Below are 20582 nucleotides of genomic sequence, written 5' to 3'. Positions count from 1 at the left end.
GTTGTAGAAACGTCTTTGACAATGTCACATGAAAGCAGTAACATACAGTAACAGGTCACATTTTGGGAAATCATTAACTAAACACCAACTGCAATAACAACCCTCAGAGATTATATACAAAATGTACAGCATTTAATCAGTATCATAAACTAAGAAAACATGCTCATTAAATTATTGAGCTAAACAGCTTTTGACAAATATAGTATAACTAAATGTGTACAAGCAGTTACCTACTGTACATCTAAGCTCCATTTAGGGAGTATGCAATAGCAATGTCTTTAATATAAGAGCAGAAATGTACACTTCAGAGCTAAAGTATAGTTTCAAGAGTAAAGTGTGCAATCTGACAAGCTCAGAAACCAAAAATATATTGCACTGCAACCGAAACAAGAAGAAAACTTACAGCATGATGCACTAATAATAATTCAGATAACATCTTAATAGTTACTTAAATACAATCCTTTATAAATGCTTAAAATTCCTTAACAATTTTGTAATGGTCATGTGTTGGACTTAAACAGTCATAACTAGTGTTGTTTGGGTTACTTAAAAACAGTAATCCACTACAAATGACTAATTATTGCTCTAAAATTGTAATCAGATTACTTTACTGATAATGTTTCACATTGCTAATTACTTTCCTTTTAAGTTACTTTTTGATTTAAAACACTTTTACGCTCAACAAATTAAAAATAATATCTATATTTCTTTCTTGTTCATTGTGACATACAATAGCCACTTTTCCACCATAGGACAGAACGGTTCTGAGCACAGTATGGAACGGTTACAGTAGCATTTCCACATGAGCATGGTTCGGACGGCACGATTATAAACCGTTTTTGGCCTGGAATTCTCGGCACAGTTAGCTAACGTACTCAACCGTGCCGGTGGAATGGCTTTAATACGTGGTGACTTGTATGTTTACCTCTCACGGCATTGCCAAAAGACAGATCTGTTACGTACCACAGTGGGAAAAAGAAAAATCCTTAACTGCGCCAGCTGGCCCAGATCGGCACGGAACTGTTCGGCCTGATGGTGGAAAAGCGGCTAATGTCTGCTTCACAATGACTCGTTACAGGGTCTTAATTCACATATTCTACATAAATAATATATTAGAAATGAGCACAACACTATACACTTAAAAGTAATTAAATTAACTGAAAGTTAGTTACTGTAATCTGATTACACAATTTAAAATGTAATGCATTACACTACTTTTTTGACAAAAATATTCATTATAGTAATTTATTACTTTGTAATTGGATTACACCCAACACTGGTCATAACAATATGATGATGTAATTGCTACAGTTTACAAAGTCTAAGTATGTTGCAAACATACAAAGGCCGCTATTGTTATGATTAAATGCTACATTCTGGTGAAATTGCTGTCGGTGGCCCTGTTGCACATTAATGGTTCATTGAATCTTCTTTAAAACACTGACAGCTTGGAGGCAGTACTTTTAACATTGTAAAGACTTGCATTGATATTATAACATTCAGCCAACATTGAGCAATAAACACACACACACACACAAAAGAAAACAACTATATCATTAAATGCATTCATAAATTCTACAAGCACTTTGACTTATGACCATTTCAATCCAAATATACAATTAATATAATTATATATTACATAGTAATATTTACATCTAACTCATTATTTAAAATATCATAAATATATATAGAAGCAAGTCAGCATATACAGTCTCTGTTTTACTGTTTTTAAAACACAAACACACACACACAACACGCACATACATACACATGCATTACAAACACACACACGCACGCAAACGCAGACACACACACACACTCGCGCGCGCGCATACATACACTCGCGCGCGCGCACACACACACACACACACGCACACACTCGCGCGCACACACACAGACAAAAACACAAAAATACATCTAATATAAATGAAAGTGTCGCAATATTGACATTGGCACTTAAACACTATCCAATCTTTGCTACATTGTACATTTAGGCATGTGATATCTGAACTTAGTTTAATACATTTGATGCATAAGTAAATTATTGTTCCTTTAATTGAATGTTTCTGCTTTATTAATTAGTTGATGATACCTATAGCACTTATAAATTATGTTGCTGTTTAGATTAGTTTAAAAATATAATTTATAAAAGTCATGTTGATTGATTGCAATGCCATAGATTTGGTTTCAACTTTGAGGGGGACCAAATGCAGGGTGCGTAACAGGTACCACGTGACACTGCCGACTAATTGGCCGATTCCAACTCATACATCGGAGGGGGGACTTCAGTTTTTGCATCTCAATATGTCAGACTCACAGCCACGCAATTGCAAGGTAGGCCTAACTCATGCAAAATTATTTGCAGCGTTGATAAGAATTTATAAACATGGACAGATGCATAAGTGCGGTGGAAAAATCCCCCCCTTCATAGCATAGCCCGTCTTCCCCAATTCTATGCCAGTGATTTATTGTATAAAACACCTATTTGTATTTACTTGTAACTGAATGGAACTGCTGCACTAAGTTTGAACTTACTTGGGCACTAAATCTTCATTTACTGCTAATGTTCTGAGAAAGTCCTTTACATGATTTGATCTACAATGGAAGACAATGCGACACGAGCACAAATAGCTCTACAGCATCACAATCACTGATGTTGGATCTTGTCAAATGCTGCCAAAATACAAAAGGGACAGCGACAGAAATGAAAGAGTTTTTTCCATGTTTGGAGCCCGTTTAATTCAGTGCATCACTGATTAGGTCTCTTCAGTGAGGGTCCGAAATGAACCTTTTGCCACCCCTGCCAATGGCGAATGAATTAAGAAAATGTATCAGCCATGAAAAAGTGGGGTCAAAAGACACGTTATAATCAGCATACCTGGTCTCAAAAAAATCATGTAACTACAACTACATTTTTGCAAAATGATTTTTACGTGGCTTGTTGTAGGTATCAGGAAACACCAGAGGCATTACAACAACAATTAATTTAATTCACTTTCACACAAATCATGAGTAGAGAGGCAGATTATCAGTTCATAAACAATTCCTTTTCACCCTATTCCTCACACAATGCTATATTATGACATCTGAACACTTTTACTGTAGTGCATGACTTGTTCTAATGTTTGCATTACATAACCAACAACATTTATGAGCTTGTTCGAGCTTGAAATAAATAGTGCGTAGCTCAACTTACAGAACGTTACACTTGCGATGCAAAGAACTGTGGCACGAGTCCTGAAATGCACGCAAGTCGACACTTGAGCTGAAAGTGTCATAGAAGCTTCTGCAATTACGTTTTATAAATGTTATTTTTCTGACACTAAAGATAAGGTTTAGGTTTAGGTTTAAGGTAGGGAGGTCAGTTATTTTGGTTGTAAAACTCGATAGAGCATTTACCTCAAAAACTCTTGTTTGAGAGAAAATGTAACTTGCTTTTATCGCCACACAGTGGACATTTCACCTTTGAACTGCCACCTCAAAAACCTACTTAATATAATTTTGCAAAAATGTCACCACAGTCACGTAGTTTTCATGAGATCAGGCTTGTCTGTTTGGCGTGTGTTGATTTTGGACCCTGGACAAAATACATTCACTTCAATACAGTCTCTTTAAAACACTTTGATAACAGGAAAACATTATAAAAACTTAATTTCAAGTAGTTACTATTACTAAGAACAAACTAGGAACTTGTGAAATGATCACCTATTATGATGTCCTTATACATTTTATTCAAAGAGTTGAGGAGGTTTGCTTAAAGTCTCTGAGAATGACGGACGCGTAAGTCACGCTCGGAGGTGCGTATAAGATGGATTCAGAAATAGGGGAGTTAGGAATCGGGCTGCCCGAGCCAAGGGAATCTCGAAACGGCGAAGGTGGCATGAGTGCCATAGAGTCCTCCATTGCCATTTTAAACTGTACCAACTCCTCCTCATCATGGATTTGTGCATTGTCATACATGTAGCTTTGGAGAAGTCCAAACTGCTCATTGTCAACCTCCTCCAGAGAGGAAAAGGGCTCTTCCGGGTAAGATCCCGATTGCATAGGCAGAAAGGGCTGAGGATGCAGTATATCGCCCGGTTTGGCTAGGCTTACAATCTCATCCAAATCAGGCATGTTTGTGCTGAATTTTCCCACCCCTTCCTGGAGGTGGTCTACAATAACATATTCGGGGAGAACACTGTTCAGTGGCAAGTGTTGTTTAGGAGTGTAAAATTTCAGATCTGTGCCCACCTCCTTCATAGGCTTGCCTATAGGCGACTGCCTGAGGGGCGTAAGAGGAGGGCTGCCCGAGGGGTCGTATCTGATTGGGTCACCCTCATCCTCCTCAGCCACATTGTACAGAGTCTTGGTGCTTAGATTGGAAAACTCCATGCCTGGGTTATTGTAGGTGTTAGTTAGGGGTTTGATGACAGCCGTCTGATTGGAGCCGGCTTCCTGTCTCTTCACATGTACAGACAGTCTGTGCCACATGTGATCTCCTTTCGGAGGCTGTCTTGAACCTGGTTCAGACCATGACACAGACTTGCCATTAGAACTATGAACAAAATAAAGACCACTGTTATTTCACAGGAACCGAGAAAGGTGAACACAAGAACGACATTTCTGGTTCGTGTAAAAAAATAGTTTAATACAAATGCCTTAAAAAGCAAAACGTGCAAAAATATTTAGAATATTTGTATTCAGTTATTAAGTGTATCCTTAAAATGTCCAACCCGGTCTCATGACAAGTCAAAATAATTCGTACGACTTGGCTCGTTCAAGAATGTATGATTTTTACTCGCCAATAGAAAAATATATAAACCAATGAACAATGTTATCACGATTTTTCTTTAGTTTAACCCCTTACCCAAACCCTAGACCTAACCATGATTTTTATAGGAAAATAACTTATGTGTACCATGGAAGAAAGAAACGTTGTGGTTTGGAACGAGACGAGGGAAGCGTATTAGAGGTTATTGACATGCATCATTTGTATTGCATAAGTATGGAACGAGTAACCAAATTTGTTCACAGACTTTTCCTCTTAAATAAAGTGTTGGATAGAAAGCAAGCAAAAATTTGATGGCTGTATTGTATCGATTTGAAATTCTGTTTGTTAATTGGTCAGTCTGTATAGGAATGAAAGTCATACATTTTCATACAAGCCAAGTCATCCAATATCTCCAATCTCGTTCAAAATATTACAAGTTTTTAAGAAACTGTGCCAAAACTTGAAATGATCCTCCAATCGGTGAACAAAGTGCACCAAAATAGCTCTGCATTGACCGCCAACTCCCATGATGCACTGTGAATGACGCAATAGAGTCATTCTCCTAACACTCTCAAACTACTTATATATATTATATATATACTTGTTTCTATACTTATAATCAACAGCTTAAAAATCAATAGTTTTATATTTTTCTATAATTTTTCATTTTGATTATGTCGTTTGCAGTGCTTCATGGGATAGCAGTTCATTCCCTCATTAAAGACATTATGTACACTGTCTTGTACCTTTGTCTTTTTATCCAATTTTCAAATGCTTTTTTTGCTTCAAATCAAAATTTGTAATGATGTGATTCACAATGGAGCTGGTTAGTTTGGTTCTTGGCTTAGAACTCTTTTATGAAGTATTTTATGAAAAACAATTATTGGGAAAAATACTTCCGGAACCAAGATTACGGAAAAAGTAGGCAGGCACTGTTGCACTCTACTGCGGTATAAACAATATAAATGATATAATAGTGAAATCTCTATCGCTGACACATTTCTTCAGTCACATCCTAAAAATGTCATACTTCCCAACCCTACGGGCTACTTATTGTCATCTTAACTTGTTAGTATCTGAGTGTAGACATAATCATGCTTGCCAATTAACATTAGCTACAATACTATACCACACTATATAAAGCTACTATAGCTGCACAGTCTTTCTCAGCCCTGTTGCGTAGACACCCCTGGGTGTGCAGGTTTTAATTGTAGTGGACCTGTAAATCAAAGATGTCTGGGTGAGCCGTTAATTGAAGGAGCTCCTGAAAATGGCATGATCTTTAGGTCTTAAGAGAACACGGAATTACAGTACAGGACCCATGGGTTCAAACGCAACAGGATGGAGAGAGGCTACGTTAATGCTGCTATGCTACTTGTACTTACTTTGCATTTCCAGATGTGTTCTTCTTGCGTTTGAACATGTTGAGCAAGCTGTTGCTCCTGCAAGCAATTTTACCATCCCCTACGTGCATACGGACCACGTCGGAGGTGGTGAACGCACTGCGTACGTTTCTCTCCGGCTTAGCGAGGATTATGTACATTTTTGGCGTAAACATGCAGCCGAGAGCCACCGTTACGCTAAGACTCACGGAGAAGGAAGTGGTGATGATCTTATAGTTAGATCCAAAGTAAATGGGAACAAAAGCCAACCAGATAATGCAAGTTGTGTACATAGTGAAGGCGATGTACTTTGCTTCGTTAAAGTTAGCTGGGACGTTGCGTGTTTTGAAGGCATAGTAGGTGCAGCTTAGGATGAGTAGGCCGTTGTAGCCTAGTGGCGCCACCATGACAAAATTGCTGGTATTGCAAATGAGATACACTTCTCGGATACTGGGATAGGACTTGATAGGTTCCGGAGGCTCTAAAATGATCAACGTGACTTCCAACGTTAGCTGCACACTGATGAGGATAAAAGCGATAACCACTTGTGCCCAGGCACTCATGAATCGCGGCTTGCGTGTACAGATCTTCTTCTTGCTGCCGGCTAGAATACGAGCAATGCGGTTGGTCTTGGTGACGAGAGCGGAGTAGCACATGGAAGCTGAGAGGCCCACCAGGAGGCGCTGTAGGTAACATGAAGCTACAGTGGGGCGGGCAATGAGAGTGAAGGGGCAAATGTAACCCAGGAAGATTCCAGCGAGGATGATGTAGCAGAGTTCACGGCTGGACGACTTCACAACGGGTGTGTCTCGGTACAGTATGAAGATGAATGTGACAAAACTGGTCACTAGGATGCCAAGACAGGAAAAGACGACAGCAGCGATGGATTCTGGATGGCTCCACTCCAGGTAACGCAAGGGAAGTGGCTCACAGCCTGGGGACAAAATATATAAAATTGTCAGACAAAATCAGTCATGACATTTAAAAATGTGTTTGTGTGTTTCTTCAACTTTGGGCACTTTTAACATTGTGGATTTTTTCTCTCAATAATTTTGAATGTAAGTACATGCATCATAGGAGGTTTATGTCATTTTTTTTATCTCTAAAAGTCAGAATAGAATAGAATAGAATTCTGTAGTGGAAATGCCCTTTTTAAGGTTTTTTTAAGACTCTTTTTTTTTCTTGGTACGACCTTGTGTCCACATGTGTGGATGTTGTGTTTTGGCTTCGCTATATGCAACACAGAGATTCTGTGCTGTCAGTTAAAGGTTAAACTTTTGAGGTACGAATTCATGTGTAAAAACAACATGGTGGTGATCGCAGTGGAGTTGTGTTTAGTTGAAATGTCAACAAAACTACATCTGGTAAGAACCCTAATTAAGATTTCTACATTTAAACCTGTTTGAGTCAAAAGATTTGAGTCTCTAGTTTCATTCGATATGCCATTTTCTAAATTTGGGTGATTTATGGTGAAACTGCACGCTGTTAAACACAATGATCGTTGACTGTATGCTTAGTTTAAATTAAAATGTCCTATATTCACTGTGCATTATCACATTGAGATTAATGGAAGCATCTAAAAACTGGAAAATGCTGCTTTCAGATGCTTTATATGGAGTTAGGGTGAAAATAAGATGCATTTCAAACTATTCTGAGACCAGTGAAGATAGATGGAGTTTCAGCACACTGGAGGTTAAGTCATTCACTAAATGGATAGCAAGGGAGCATCCTATAGATCTCCATGCATCTAAGTGCATTCACTCCTAAATTCCGACCAAAAGTTCAGTTTCAGGCTGCAGATGATGCTTGGACCACTCAACATGTTTGGCAGACATAAGACAATGGTAATCAATTCATATATTCAGAATTTATCATGTATAATTGATCTTATCATGGTTGGCAGTGATTGGATGCTGTTGGCCAATACTTTGAATAAGAATTATTTTTGCTAATTTCTAATGTAATGTCTGTAACGTCTCAGAAACATGAATAACTCTCCTGGAAACATGACCAACTTGATCAAAAACAAAAATCTGCTTAGTATTATTTAAAAATTAAAAACTTAGTCCCACTCTCCACATATGACATACATTTTTAGGAAAACTATTTAGTCAATATTTTGTACTATAGTACCAAAAACTGATGTAGGCCTGGTAAACTCCAACTCAGTTATTAATGGGAACTTTATATAACAATATATATATATATATATATACACCGTAATTTCTGGACTATAAGCCGCAACTTTTTTCCCACGCTTTGAACCTCGCGGCTTAAACAACGGCGCGGCTAATATATGGATTTTTCCCGCTTTCAAATTTTATTTAAAAAAAAAAAAACATTCTGTGACGTGCTCAGTTTTTTGGCGGCATGAAGCTTTCATTAGACCAATGAAATTGCCGAACGGGTTAAGGTCAAACAACTTTTTTGTTTACTGTTTAGATTAAATCGAGCGCGCTCAAACTTCTCATCATTCTGATTATGGTAGTCATTTTGTCACCCTCAAGACACGGAGAAATGCATATGATGCAGCTTTCAAGTTGAAGGCGATTGATCTGGCTGTTGGAAAAGGAAATAGAGCTGCTGCACCTTGGAAACAGCAGCGTGATGAATTGACTCAGTGCAAAAAGACAACTAAAGCTGAGGCTTTTCAACTCCGACACCAAAGGAGATGACTTCAGTGGTTTCATATGCACAAGAGGAGGAAGATAGTGACCAATGACTTTCTTGCTAGGCTACTGCTTACTGCTAATTTTTTATTTTACCGCTTTTCTCTCCCGGACGGGCGCTTGACCACGCCCCCGCTGCCACACCGTGTTTCGTTAAAGCCTATTTATTTTTGTTACAAGCCGTGTTCATTTGTTTCAATGTACCGGTAGGCACCTGCAGCTTATAGACAGGTGCGGCTTATTTATGTTCAAAATAATATATTTTTTTAAATTCAGTGGGTGCGGCTTATATTCAGGTGTACGGAAGACCTGTACCGCAATGTAAAAAAAAAATAAAAAATTGTAAAAAAAAATGCTATTATTTAGATTAAATGCTTTGAGATTAATTCAGCTTCGAGATTAAAGTCGAAATGTTTCGAGAATAAAGTCGTAACATATATTCTTAGTGAAGTCAAACTGCTTCTGACATGGATCTAAACATAATAGTAGCTTTTTACTTTATGTGGCACGTTGACTCGTATGACAAGCTTAAACCGTACGGCCTCTGCATTAATGGATGTGTTGATGGATTCTCACGTAATGTGATGTGGTTGAAAGTGTATTTCACCAATAATGACCCGAAAGTCATTGCAACATATTTCATTGAGACAGTAAAGAATAGAGATGGTTGTCCTAGAAGAATCCGTGCCAATCGCGGGACTGAAAACATTGCTATGGAGCAGATGCAAATCTTTCTTCGAAGAAATGCTACTGATGAATTTGCTTTTAACCGGAGTTTCTTATACGGTTCAAGCAATCATAATCAAAGAATCGAAAGCTTTTGGAGCATACTTCGGAAATAGAATATTCAGAATATATGTTACGACTTTATTCTCGAAACATTTCGACTTTAATCTCGAAAAGCTTCGACTTTAATCTCGAAACATTTCGACTTTAATCTCGAAATAATAGCATTTTTTTTTTTTTTACAATTATTTTTTTTTTTTACATTGCGGTACAGGTCTTCCGTACAGGTGCGCTCAATAGTACGGAAATTACGGTATATATTTAAAAAAAAAAATTTTTATTTATCTTTTAAATTAGTCAGAAGTTAATCATACCCTTAAAGGGATGCCCCAAATTGAAAATGCACTCTTCCACATGTTGCTTCAAACCAGTATGACTTTCTTTCTTCCATGGAACACAAAAGGAGATCTTAAGCAGAATGTTGGGGACTGATAGCCTCAGTCACCATTCACAATTATTGCATCTTTTTTTCAATACAATGAAAATAAAGGGTGACTGAGGCTATCATTCTTTCTGACATCTCAATTTGTGTTCCGTGGAAAAAATAAAGTAAAACATGAGTCGGCATAAATGATGACAGAATTTAAATTTTAACGTGAACTAACCCTTTAAGTATACTTTCACCAATAATAAAACACTCTAGGAGGCCAATAGGTGGTTTAGATCAAAAGTGCATGCTTGACTATGAATTAAAAATGACAAAAGATTGCTTTGGATTGCCTCGTGTCTTTGTAAGACTGGCCATCTGAGTGTGACCAGCTCACTTATGCACCAAGTGCTAAAGTAGGTTTTCAGCTCAACTAAAAATAAACAGCCATTCCACTGAGGGACCAGGCCATACGAAAGAACCAAGCCAAAGGAGATTTTAGAGACTGCAACATGAGAGAGGAAACTAATGCATCATTACCAACACCAGTGTCCATGATATTCACATCACATATCTTTATACTAAGGATAAAAATGATGCAATTAAAGGAATAGTTCACCCAGAAATTAGAATTCTAACACAGTATTATTTTCTTCCCTAAAAAAACAGGTTAAGACAGCCTAAACTGGTTTGCTGGGAGACCAGCTTGACCAGCATAAACTATCCAGGACCAGCAAACCAGCATAAGCTTCCTACAAGATCAAATAAAATGTATTTATGTCAAGGATTCCAGGCTATCAGCACATGCTTCTGTGTGAGCTACAGTGAATCTGTGTATAACAGTAGTAACACACTGTAGAATGGAACTATATAGTGAACTAATGAAAAATACATCACTGGGACACTCTGTTATGCTGCTGCATTGACATTGACCATCACAGTGTATGAAAATAGGCCAGGGAAGTAAGCAGTGAAGTAGGGCTGTCACAAGCGATATGTTATATGGTGCAAGCAATCTGTAAAAATGATAAATGGCCTTCAGGTGTCATTGGAAACCTTTTGTAAATAGGACAGTGGAGGTCTTTTAAAGAGCCAATTCAGTTATAGTGTAACACTTAGAGAAAGCTGTTTTGCATGAATGTTTTGAAGACTAATCTAGTTTTAAAATATAGGCTATAGATAGACATGTTTCAAATTTTGACATTTTCAGAAGAAATGTCTACGCTGCGATGCTGGGGTGTTGTGGGTCATAACCAGTGCGTTGCTACTGTATGGAGTTGCTAAGGTGTTCTGAGTGGTTTTTAGCTCATTACTATGTGGTTGATAGTGTATTCTTGGTGGTTGCTAGGAGCTTACTAGCGTGTCTTGGGTGGTTGCTAGATGTTTGTTAGCATGTTTTGTGTGGTTGCTAGACATTTTTTGATTTCTTATGTGGTTGCTAATTGTTTAGTAGTGTGTTTGGGTGGTTGCTAGACATTTTTCTAGGGTGTCTTGGGTGTTTTCTGGACGGGTGATTGCTAGGGTATTTTGGGTGGTTGCTAGATGTTTTTCTAGGGTGTTTTGGGTAGTTGCTAGACATTTGCTAGGGTATTATGGGTGGTTGCTATACATTTTCTAGGGTGTTTTGGGTAGATGCTAACTGTTTTTCTAGGGTGTTTTGGGTAGTTGCTAGACATATCTATGGGGTGTTGTAGGTGGTTGCTAGATGTTATTCTAGAGTGTCTTAGGTGGTTTCTAGACATTCAGCTAATGTATTTTGTGTGGATGCTAGACGTTCTTCTAGGGTGTTTTGGGTGGTTACTAAACGTTTGCTAGGGTATTTTGGGTGGTTGATAGACATTTTTCAAGGGTGTCTTAGGTGTTTGCTAGATGTTTGCTAGCAAGTTTTGGGTACACTGCAAAAAATAATTTTCTAGACAAGTATTTTTGTCTTGTTTTCCAGTCAAATTATCTAAACTTTCTTAAAACATGATTTATTTACTTGTCAAGCAAAATGGGATAAGATATTAAGTCTTGTTTTAAGATAAATCTGACTAAATTTAGTGAGCTTTAGACTCAAAACAAGAAAAAACATTCTGCCAATGGGGTAAGCAAAATAAACTTAATTTAAAGAGAAAACAAGTTTATTTTGCTTACCCCATTGGCAGAATTTTTATTTCTTGGTTAGAGTCTAAAGTTCACTAAATTTAGTCAGATTTATCTTAAAACAAGACAAAAATACTTGTCTAGAAAATCATTTTTTGCAGTGTAGTTATTAGATATTTGCTAGGGTATTATGGGTGGTTGCTATGAATTTTCTTGGTTGTTTTGGGTAGTTGCTAACTGTTTTTCTAGGGTGTTTTTGGTAGTTGCTAGACATTTTTCCAGGGTGTTATGGGTGGTTGCAAGACATTTGCTAAGGTGTTTTGAGTGGTTGCTAGATGTTTTTCTAGGATATTCTGGGTGTTTGCAAGGAGTTTGCTAGCATGTTTTTGGTGGTTCCCAGAAGTTTACTAGAGTGTTTTGGTGGTTGCTAGAAGTTATTCTAGGGTATTTTGGGTAGTTGCTAGACACTTTTCTAGGGTGCTTTAGGTGTTTGCTAGATGTTTGCTAGCATGTTTTGGGTAGTTGCTAGACATTTGGTAGGGTGTTATGGGTGGTTGCTATGAATTTTCTATGTTGTTTTGGGTAGTTGCTAGATGTTTTTCTAGGATATTCTGGGTGGTTGCTAGAAGTTATTCTAGGGTGTTTTGGTTAGTTGCTAGATGTTTTTCTATGGTGTTTTTGGTAGTTGCTTGACATTTTTCTAGGGTGTTTTGGTTGGTTGCTAGATGTTTATCTATGTTGTTTTAGGTAGTTGCTAGACATTTGGTAGGGTGTTTTGGGTGGTTGCAAGGAGTTTACTAGAGTGTTTGGGTAGTTGCTAACTATTGCCAACAAAAGCCTTCATCAGCCAATTAACATGGACAATTGCATCTGTGAACTTCTGCAGTTAATCAAGATGGACTTCAAAGACTTTGGTCATTAATCTTACAGTTCAAACACAATCGATGTTTAATCACTGACCCTTAACACTTAGTTTAATAATTTTAAACCATGATTTTACCTATACATAATTAATATTTACATTACATTCATAATGTTAGCCAGAGTTCACAGTGAGTCTGGTTTCTCCCAAGGTTATTTTTCTCCATTAATCAACATCTTATGGAGTTTTGTGTTCCTTGCCACAGTCGCCTACAGCTTGCTCACTGGGGTTATTAATACAATTATCATTTAATTATTTTTAAACACTATTAAAAATTATATTTTATCTAAATTACACAATGATGATTAATCGACTTTATAGACATTACAGTTTTATCGTCTGTTAATGCTGATCTTCTGTAAAGCTGCTTTGAAACGATGTGTGTTGTGAAAGGCGCTATACAAATAAAATTGACTTGACTTGCTAGAAGGTTTTCTAGGGTGTTTTGGGAAGTTGCTTTATGTTTTTCAATGTTTTGGGTAGTTGCTACAAGTTTTTCTAGGGTGTTTTGGGTGGTTGCTAGAAGTTTTTCTAGGATGTTTTGGGTAGTTGCTAGATGTTTCTCTAGGATGTTTTGGGTAGTTGCTAGATGTTTCTCTAGGATGTTTTGGGTAGTTGCTAGATGTTTCTCTAGGGTGTTTTGGGTTTCTAGAGGTTTTTCTAGGATGTTTTGGGTAGTTGCTAGATGTTCTCTAGGATGTTTGGGTTCTAGAGGTTTTCTAGGATGTTTTGGGTAGTTGCTAGATGTTTCTCTAGGATGTTTTGGGTTTCTAGAGGTTTTTCTAGGATGTTTTGGGTAGTTGCTAGATGTTTCTCTAGGGTGTTTTGGGTAGTTTCTAGAGGTTTCTCTAGGATGTTTTGGGTAGTTGCTAGATGTTTCTCTAGGGTGTTTTGGGTAGTTTCTAGAGGTTTTCTAGGATGTTTTGGTAGTTGATAGATGTTTTTCTAGGATGTTTTGGGTAGTTGATAGATGTTTTTCTAGGATGTTTTGGGTGGTTGATAGATGTTTTTCTAGGATGTTTTGGGTAGTTGCTAGATGTTTGCTGGGGTGTTTCAGGCCCACCCCCAAGTCTTTATATTATTCTAGTGTCTTGATATGGTCCTCCTTCAATGTAAATCTACATTATTAAATGATGCGGGACACGTAACATGTAAAAGTAGAGTATTAAAAGACTTTTATTAGTTTTATAATTTAATTTAGTTTTTTACTACCAATAAGAGTTTAGTACTCTCAGCTCCATGTAACACATTTTCCAGTGTTTAAACACATTCTCCCCCAAAATCAATGCAGATAATGCCAAAATAAGTCCTTCTATTCTGTGTGGAACTTGAGATATTTAACAAAGTGACTTTTGCAGTTAAAGGAAATTAAATAAGGCCATTGTACCATTCAGTTCTTCATCAGGCCACCATCCCAGCTTACAGGCTTTGCAGGTGAACTCATCCTGGACATATTCATTGTCTTTACAAGCCGTACAGATCCAACAGCAGCTCACCTCTCCTTTCCTGATCACCTGAGAGACACACAGGAAGGACATAAGGGTCATGATGACAGAATGGTCATTTTGGGGGTGAACAATCCCTTTAAAGAGTATAACATTACTTCTTTTCTTGTGTTATAATGAGGAGCAGATGATGCAATGGAAAATAAAAGTGAATATTTACACTTTCCCGCGACCCTGTACACAGGATAAGCGGTTGACGATGGATGGATTTACACTTTCTTAAATGGAGGTTTGTGATAAGTATTCAAACTTACTTTAATCTCTCCTTTAGAGCAGGGCTCACTGCAGACAGAATGGACCATCTCGCTGCGGTTCATCTGGATAATATAATCATCAATACTCAGAATGCCTTCATGCCAAGAGCCCACATTTATATAGTCATAGACTCCAGGCTTGACATACTGCAGGTTCATAATGTCATACCTTCAAGAAAGAGAGAGACAGAGTGCTAAAATGTATCTATAATATGAGATTCATGCATTCATTCATCACTAGATGATTTGTTTTTCCTCAGAAGTAATAAACTTTGGTGCTAAACTTTGGTACTGCACCATTTGTGCTACAGACATGAATGATATAAAAGTTGTTTGCTTTCCTCTGAATATCAACACAAAAGCCTTGACGAATTGCACTCAAAATCCCAAGTTGTGGACCTGATCCACAGTGGTTTAAAAATTAATTAATAGCTATTTTTGTTTTCTTCATCTAGTGCATAATATGTAGCTTTCTATGTAGGCCAGTACGTAAGACTGACCTGCCTGGTAAGTCCCCGTTTTCATCGAACCACACATCCTCTCCAGACACACCAGTAAAGGACGTCTTGAGGAGGAAGTCCAGCAGTTTGCTGCCATCAATAGGGTCCATCGCCTCACACAGTCCTATGTGACCTGGGCACAGGTGCTGATGCATATCATGCAGGCCATGAGCCATGGCATAGATGGCATTGATGACAAAACCCATCTTACTGTCCTGGACATAGTTGTCCTCCAAGTTTTCATAACCTATGAGAATGGTCAAACCGAACAACATTTATTAGAGCAACTTGAAGGTGAATCTTTTGGCTCTCTTATAAATCATTAAAGTCAACATGAAATGGCATTTGCAACCCGTTTGACTTCTGTAATGTGCTTTATTTCAGAGTGAAAATGAATGACGGGAAAAAAATGTTGAGTGGAATTTGATTTTATCCATCAGGAATTTTTGTGATCGTAAAAATACTGCAATGAAGCATGACAGAATGTGAGTTTGCAGAGGATTTTAAAGGACAAACCAACCCTCCTGCAAAGCCGTAATAATAGTACTAGATGGTGAAATCATACAAGTTGGCTCGTACAAAAGCGTACATCTTTTTACTCCCATAGAGAGAAATAAACAAACCAACGATCATTTGATATTAAAATTTTTCCTAAGTTTGACCCAAACCTACACATAACCATAAAGTCTAACCCATTGAGCCTAACCCTAAGCCTAACTGTGATTTAAGTAAGGGATAATGCACAGTCATTGTTTGTTTTTATTCCATGGCTACTAACCATATAAACCAAAAAAAAAAAACATTACTATTTGAGAATTTCATCTCCGGTTTTCAGGTGATCCGAGTAGTAGGACAGATGAATTGCATTTACCAGATGACCAGTCTGATATTAAGCCCCAGATATGCAGTCGCTATTTAGAAATATCAGACCTCTAGATGGCCATTGACCAATCAGAATAGAGTATTCCAGAGACCCCTGTAATAATAGGAAAATAACTTTTGTGTACTAGGGAAGCAAAAAACATCAGGATTTGGAATGAGTCGAAATAACATAATCTGCATTAATAAATAGGGAACGAGTAACCATATTTGTTCACTGACTTTTATTATCTCAAAATAAAATGTTGGATATGAGGCTAGCTAAAATTTTATCCTAGTATTGTGTCGATTTGAAATTCTGTTTATTGACGTTTTTGCATAAGCTTTATTACGATATCGACGTTGTTTTGAGTTGTCATGAGTAGGGCTGAATACCGATACAGATAACTTGAACTTTTTCCGATACCAATTTTATGAAATCCATTTTAACAAGATTACAAACATTACACATTACCTCAAAAAAATGTTGGTTTTATTTTTTCAGTTTTTAAATTTTTTTTTAAAGACTCAAAGACTGTTAAACTGTTAATTCAGCCAACCCTAAGGATAAGTACGGTTTAACAAGATAACTAGTTTAATGTACGTTAAACCTGATCAGTTGCTGTCAACCTTAAAGCATTTTTACCATCGATTTATCTATAGCCATACATCCAAACAATATCTAACGTTACGTAGGTCCCGGTTTATAGGACTATGTCACCACGCACAGAAATGTTTATTTAACATGTACACAAGCATGTACCACTACAAGTTAGCAGATTTTGTTTGTTGGTTTGTTTGCTAAACCACTCGTGTGGTGGGCATGTTGGAGGAGGACTCGTGTGGTGGGCATGTTGGAGGAGGACTCGTGTGGTAGGCATGTTGGAGGAGGACTCGTGTGGTAGGCATGTTGGAGGAGGACTCGTGTGGTGGGCATGTTGGAGGAGGACTCGTGTGGTGGGCATGTTGGAGGAGGACTCGTGTGGTAGGCATGTTGGAGGAGGACTCGTGTGGTGGGCATGTTGGAGGAGGACTCGTGTGGTGGGCATGTTGAAGGAAGCTCTGTGGCAGGAAGACGCTGAGAGGATGACTGCATTGGCTCGGTCTTCTTGCAGTCGAAGACGGAGCAACTTTCTGTTCTTAAGTTTATTCTGTGCACTGTCAAGTGCTTCATCAGTTTTGTCGGTCTTGGCAGCAATGATCTTGTCACAAATATTGCATTGCGCCTGGTGAAATGTAGCCACACTTTTGATCTTTTCCACATCTTTTACATTTATGGGTGTAGGGGCGCATAGACACTACCGCCTCACGTGTGAGCTGCGTCTCTGGGCGTAACCGGCATAAATGAGTGTTTTTCGTTGATGCCTAAATCTAGCATGCTACATGCTTATCACTGACGTTGACGAGATTAACCCCTTAGTTATCGAAATTTGGTACCGAACGACAAGACATTTTTCGATACTCGATTCAGTCGGTGCCTAAAATGTATCGAACACGAAACCCAGCCCTAGTCATGAGACAATATTGAGAGGACTACTCCACTCCTGTAACACCAGCGGCCCCCACTTTTAAGGAGGCTTTATGACCTGGACGTGGAGGCTGAAGGTCAAGTTCACCCTCCTGAGCATCTCGCCAAATCCCAATGGTAGCCATTCTTTTTGAATTATTGCCATAACTACTATTGCATTAACATTTTCCAGCTTTAAATAACGGAGTTAACTAATGGCAATATTTTAGAAAGGCAACATTACCTACAACAGTAGCTTAAGTAGCTTTTTGGCAATTGATGACGACACTAAGTTTCTTGCCTGTGTGGCCTATGTGATGTCAGCCAAGGAAAGATGATTCAGAGCAAAGTATTACATTTTAAACAAATATTACAAAGAAAAAAGAAATGCCTTTCTTGAAAATTATTTACACTGAGGAATCATGCACAATAAGACCAGCAAAATGGAATACGAAATTCAATAGATTCCCTTTCATTTCATGTTGACTTCAAATATTCATTCAGCAATATTAGCAAATTACACATTTTGCAAGATTAGGTGCAAAACAAATTAAATATTGCAAAAACAACAAAAACAATTTTTGTACTTAAAATTTTCAGCCATGATATTTCCAGACCCACTTTCGTAGGGATTTTTATAGCACTTAAAAGGGAAAGATAGGGTGCCCAAAGACACAGTAAGTCTTTTTTGTTTTGTTTTTTGCATTGATAAGTTAATCAAAAGACAGCAGCATTAAAACGGAAGATGAAAGGCACGCTTGTTGCCATGGTGAAGGAAACCATTTACATAACCCAACTCAGCATTTAATTAGTGATGGACATGATGGTGACATTATTATTAATTGAGCAAGAAAATTAATTATGCATCCGTGTGCTCATTCTTCCACGTCTCCCTTAAGGATCAGAGTAAATGTGGCTGACAATTGTTATTTAAAAAAGATCGCTGTTTTAGCTCTATCAAATTCAATGGAAGTGTACAATGTCAAAGGACACCCTATCGTCTCATTTTCCAGTGAACTTCACCAAGCCAGCAAGAAGCAGTTTTCAGGCACCGTGGCTGATAATATGAAATGGTTTCTAAGAATCTAAGGTTAAAGAAGGCATTTTTAAAGACACGGCTCTTAATAACACATAACTCTAATTCAATGCATTGCGGCAAGCAGCTGGCAGAAGCTAAAACCAAGGCATGCATTGTTGAAAATGTGTCTTGGTTGAACCCTAATTTCCACTTTGAGGGAAAACTAAGTAAACTTAAAACTATTACATTCGTGTTTTATTAGTTTGTGGCCCTCAGGGGCATATAAAGATACCTATAGGGGCATAAAAAGTTTCTAAGCCCCTGATCATTAATCCTCTTAAACTACATATTTAATCTGGTATACAGTATCAAAAATTTGTTCACATGCAGAGAGAAATCATTAGGATAGAAGGCCTCAGTAAAGATATGATACTGTGCTATGAAATTTGAATCTCATAAATCAAAAAACATCATCTCCATAATAATCTACAATGGGTTTAAGAAAGAGGGAAAAAACATAATCCTGCTGTTCTCACACACACACACACACACACACACACACACACACACACACACACACACACACACACACACACATACACACTTGTTGTGTTTCCATGTTTTATGGGGACTTTCCATAGACATAATGGTTTTTATACTGTACAAACTTTATATTCTATCCCCTAAACCTAACCCTACCCCTAAACCTAACCCTCACAGAAAACTTTCTGCATTTTTACATTTTCAAAAAACAAAATTTAGTATGATTTATAAGCTGTTTTCCTCATGGGGACCGACAAAATGTCCCCACAAGGTCAAAAATTTCGGGTTTTACTATCCTTATGGGGACATTTGGTCCCCACAAAGTGATAAATACACGCTCACACACACACACACACACACACACACACACACACACACACACACACACACACACACACACACACACACACACACACACACACACACACAGTTCATTGGAGAGTGTAAACCAAATGAAATTCTTTACAAGCCAATTTTTCTTTATTTCTGTGTGTATACAGAAATTAAACGAACAACTAGCTTTGTTTCCACCTGGTATGCATTTCGGGTGATCCGATCACATGTGGTCAGCCCTAAATACAGTTCTAAAGATTTTGTGATCGGATCACAAAAAACACATGAATGTGACCGCATCGCATTTGAGGTGTAAACGCTAATCCGTCCTGTATGCATCCCGGCAGCAGTGAATCTCCACCCCTTACCTGTCAATCAAACACTGCACTGAATGGAGAGCTATTAAACAAAGCTTTAAACTTTGTTTAAACCATCCGATCAAAACATTTTAAAAAGTGTACAATCACGAGAGCTTCATGGATCTTCTTTAGTGTGTCTGATATCAATACAGATGACAAGCACAAACACTTGAAGCTCCTTTGATACAGGTAACCCACTAAAATAATGGATCATTATGCCTCATTAAATTTATGGACAAAATTTCAACTGCATCTGCTTTTTTTGCTGCTGCTGCTTCTTTGTCTTTACTGACTTTGTTGTGCTTTAATATCATGCAGTAAAACACTGACATAGTGATTGATGTACAATATGTCATCATGAAACAAACCCTCCCTGTGAAATTTGAACACAAATGGTCACAGGAGACACATTTAAATGACCAGGTTTAAACAGCAATGTGTCTCACCTGACCACATGTGATCTGATCACCCGGGACGCATCGTAATACCAGGTGGAATAGTGGTCTTATTGTAATTTCCAGACCATTATACGTCTCTGGTCGCTAAAAATAAAAAGGCAGATGCCAAATGGGTTAAGGTGTTGGCATCCATGTTTCTTGTTGACAGCAATGAAACACCAAAACGTCGCCATTTCTATCACTATGGCAAACATGATAAGTTTGGGAGTGACTCCTGTATACTGTATACACACAGAAAGATAATTTAAGGAACTCCTTTGTGTATTTAAATGTATTGTGCATG

The 20582-nt window shown here is 37.8% G+C and overlaps 1 protein-coding gene across 1 annotated transcript in view; it reads right to left on the bottom strand.

Moving 5' to 3' along the window:
- Window positions 1-14: 14 nt before the first annotated feature.
- Window positions 15-20582, bottom strand: part of LOC127657242 (metabotropic glutamate receptor 1-like) — a 34067-nt gene continuing 13499 nt past the window's right edge. Inside the window, exons 5-9 of the mRNA XM_052145950.1 lie at window positions 15224-15470; window positions 14724-14892; window positions 14352-14478; window positions 6139-7069; window positions 15-4537 (exon numbers count right to left, since the gene is read on the bottom strand). Of these exons, the coding sequence (XP_052001910.1) occupies window positions 3733-4537; window positions 6139-7069; window positions 14352-14478; window positions 14724-14892; window positions 15224-15470 (2279 nt within the window). The 3' untranslated portion in view covers window positions 15-3732. The remainder of the gene's footprint in view (window positions 4538-6138; window positions 7070-14351; window positions 14479-14723; window positions 14893-15223; window positions 15471-20582) is intronic.

This window comes from Xyrauchen texanus, chromosome 16, assembly GCF_025860055.1.
Source record: "Xyrauchen texanus isolate HMW12.3.18 chromosome 16, RBS_HiC_50CHRs, whole genome shotgun sequence".
Taxonomy (NCBI): Eukaryota; Metazoa; Chordata; class Actinopteri; order Cypriniformes; family Catostomidae; genus Xyrauchen; species Xyrauchen texanus.
The sequence above is the reverse complement of the archived record's forward strand: the minus strand, read 5'-3'. Positions and strand labels throughout refer to the sequence as shown.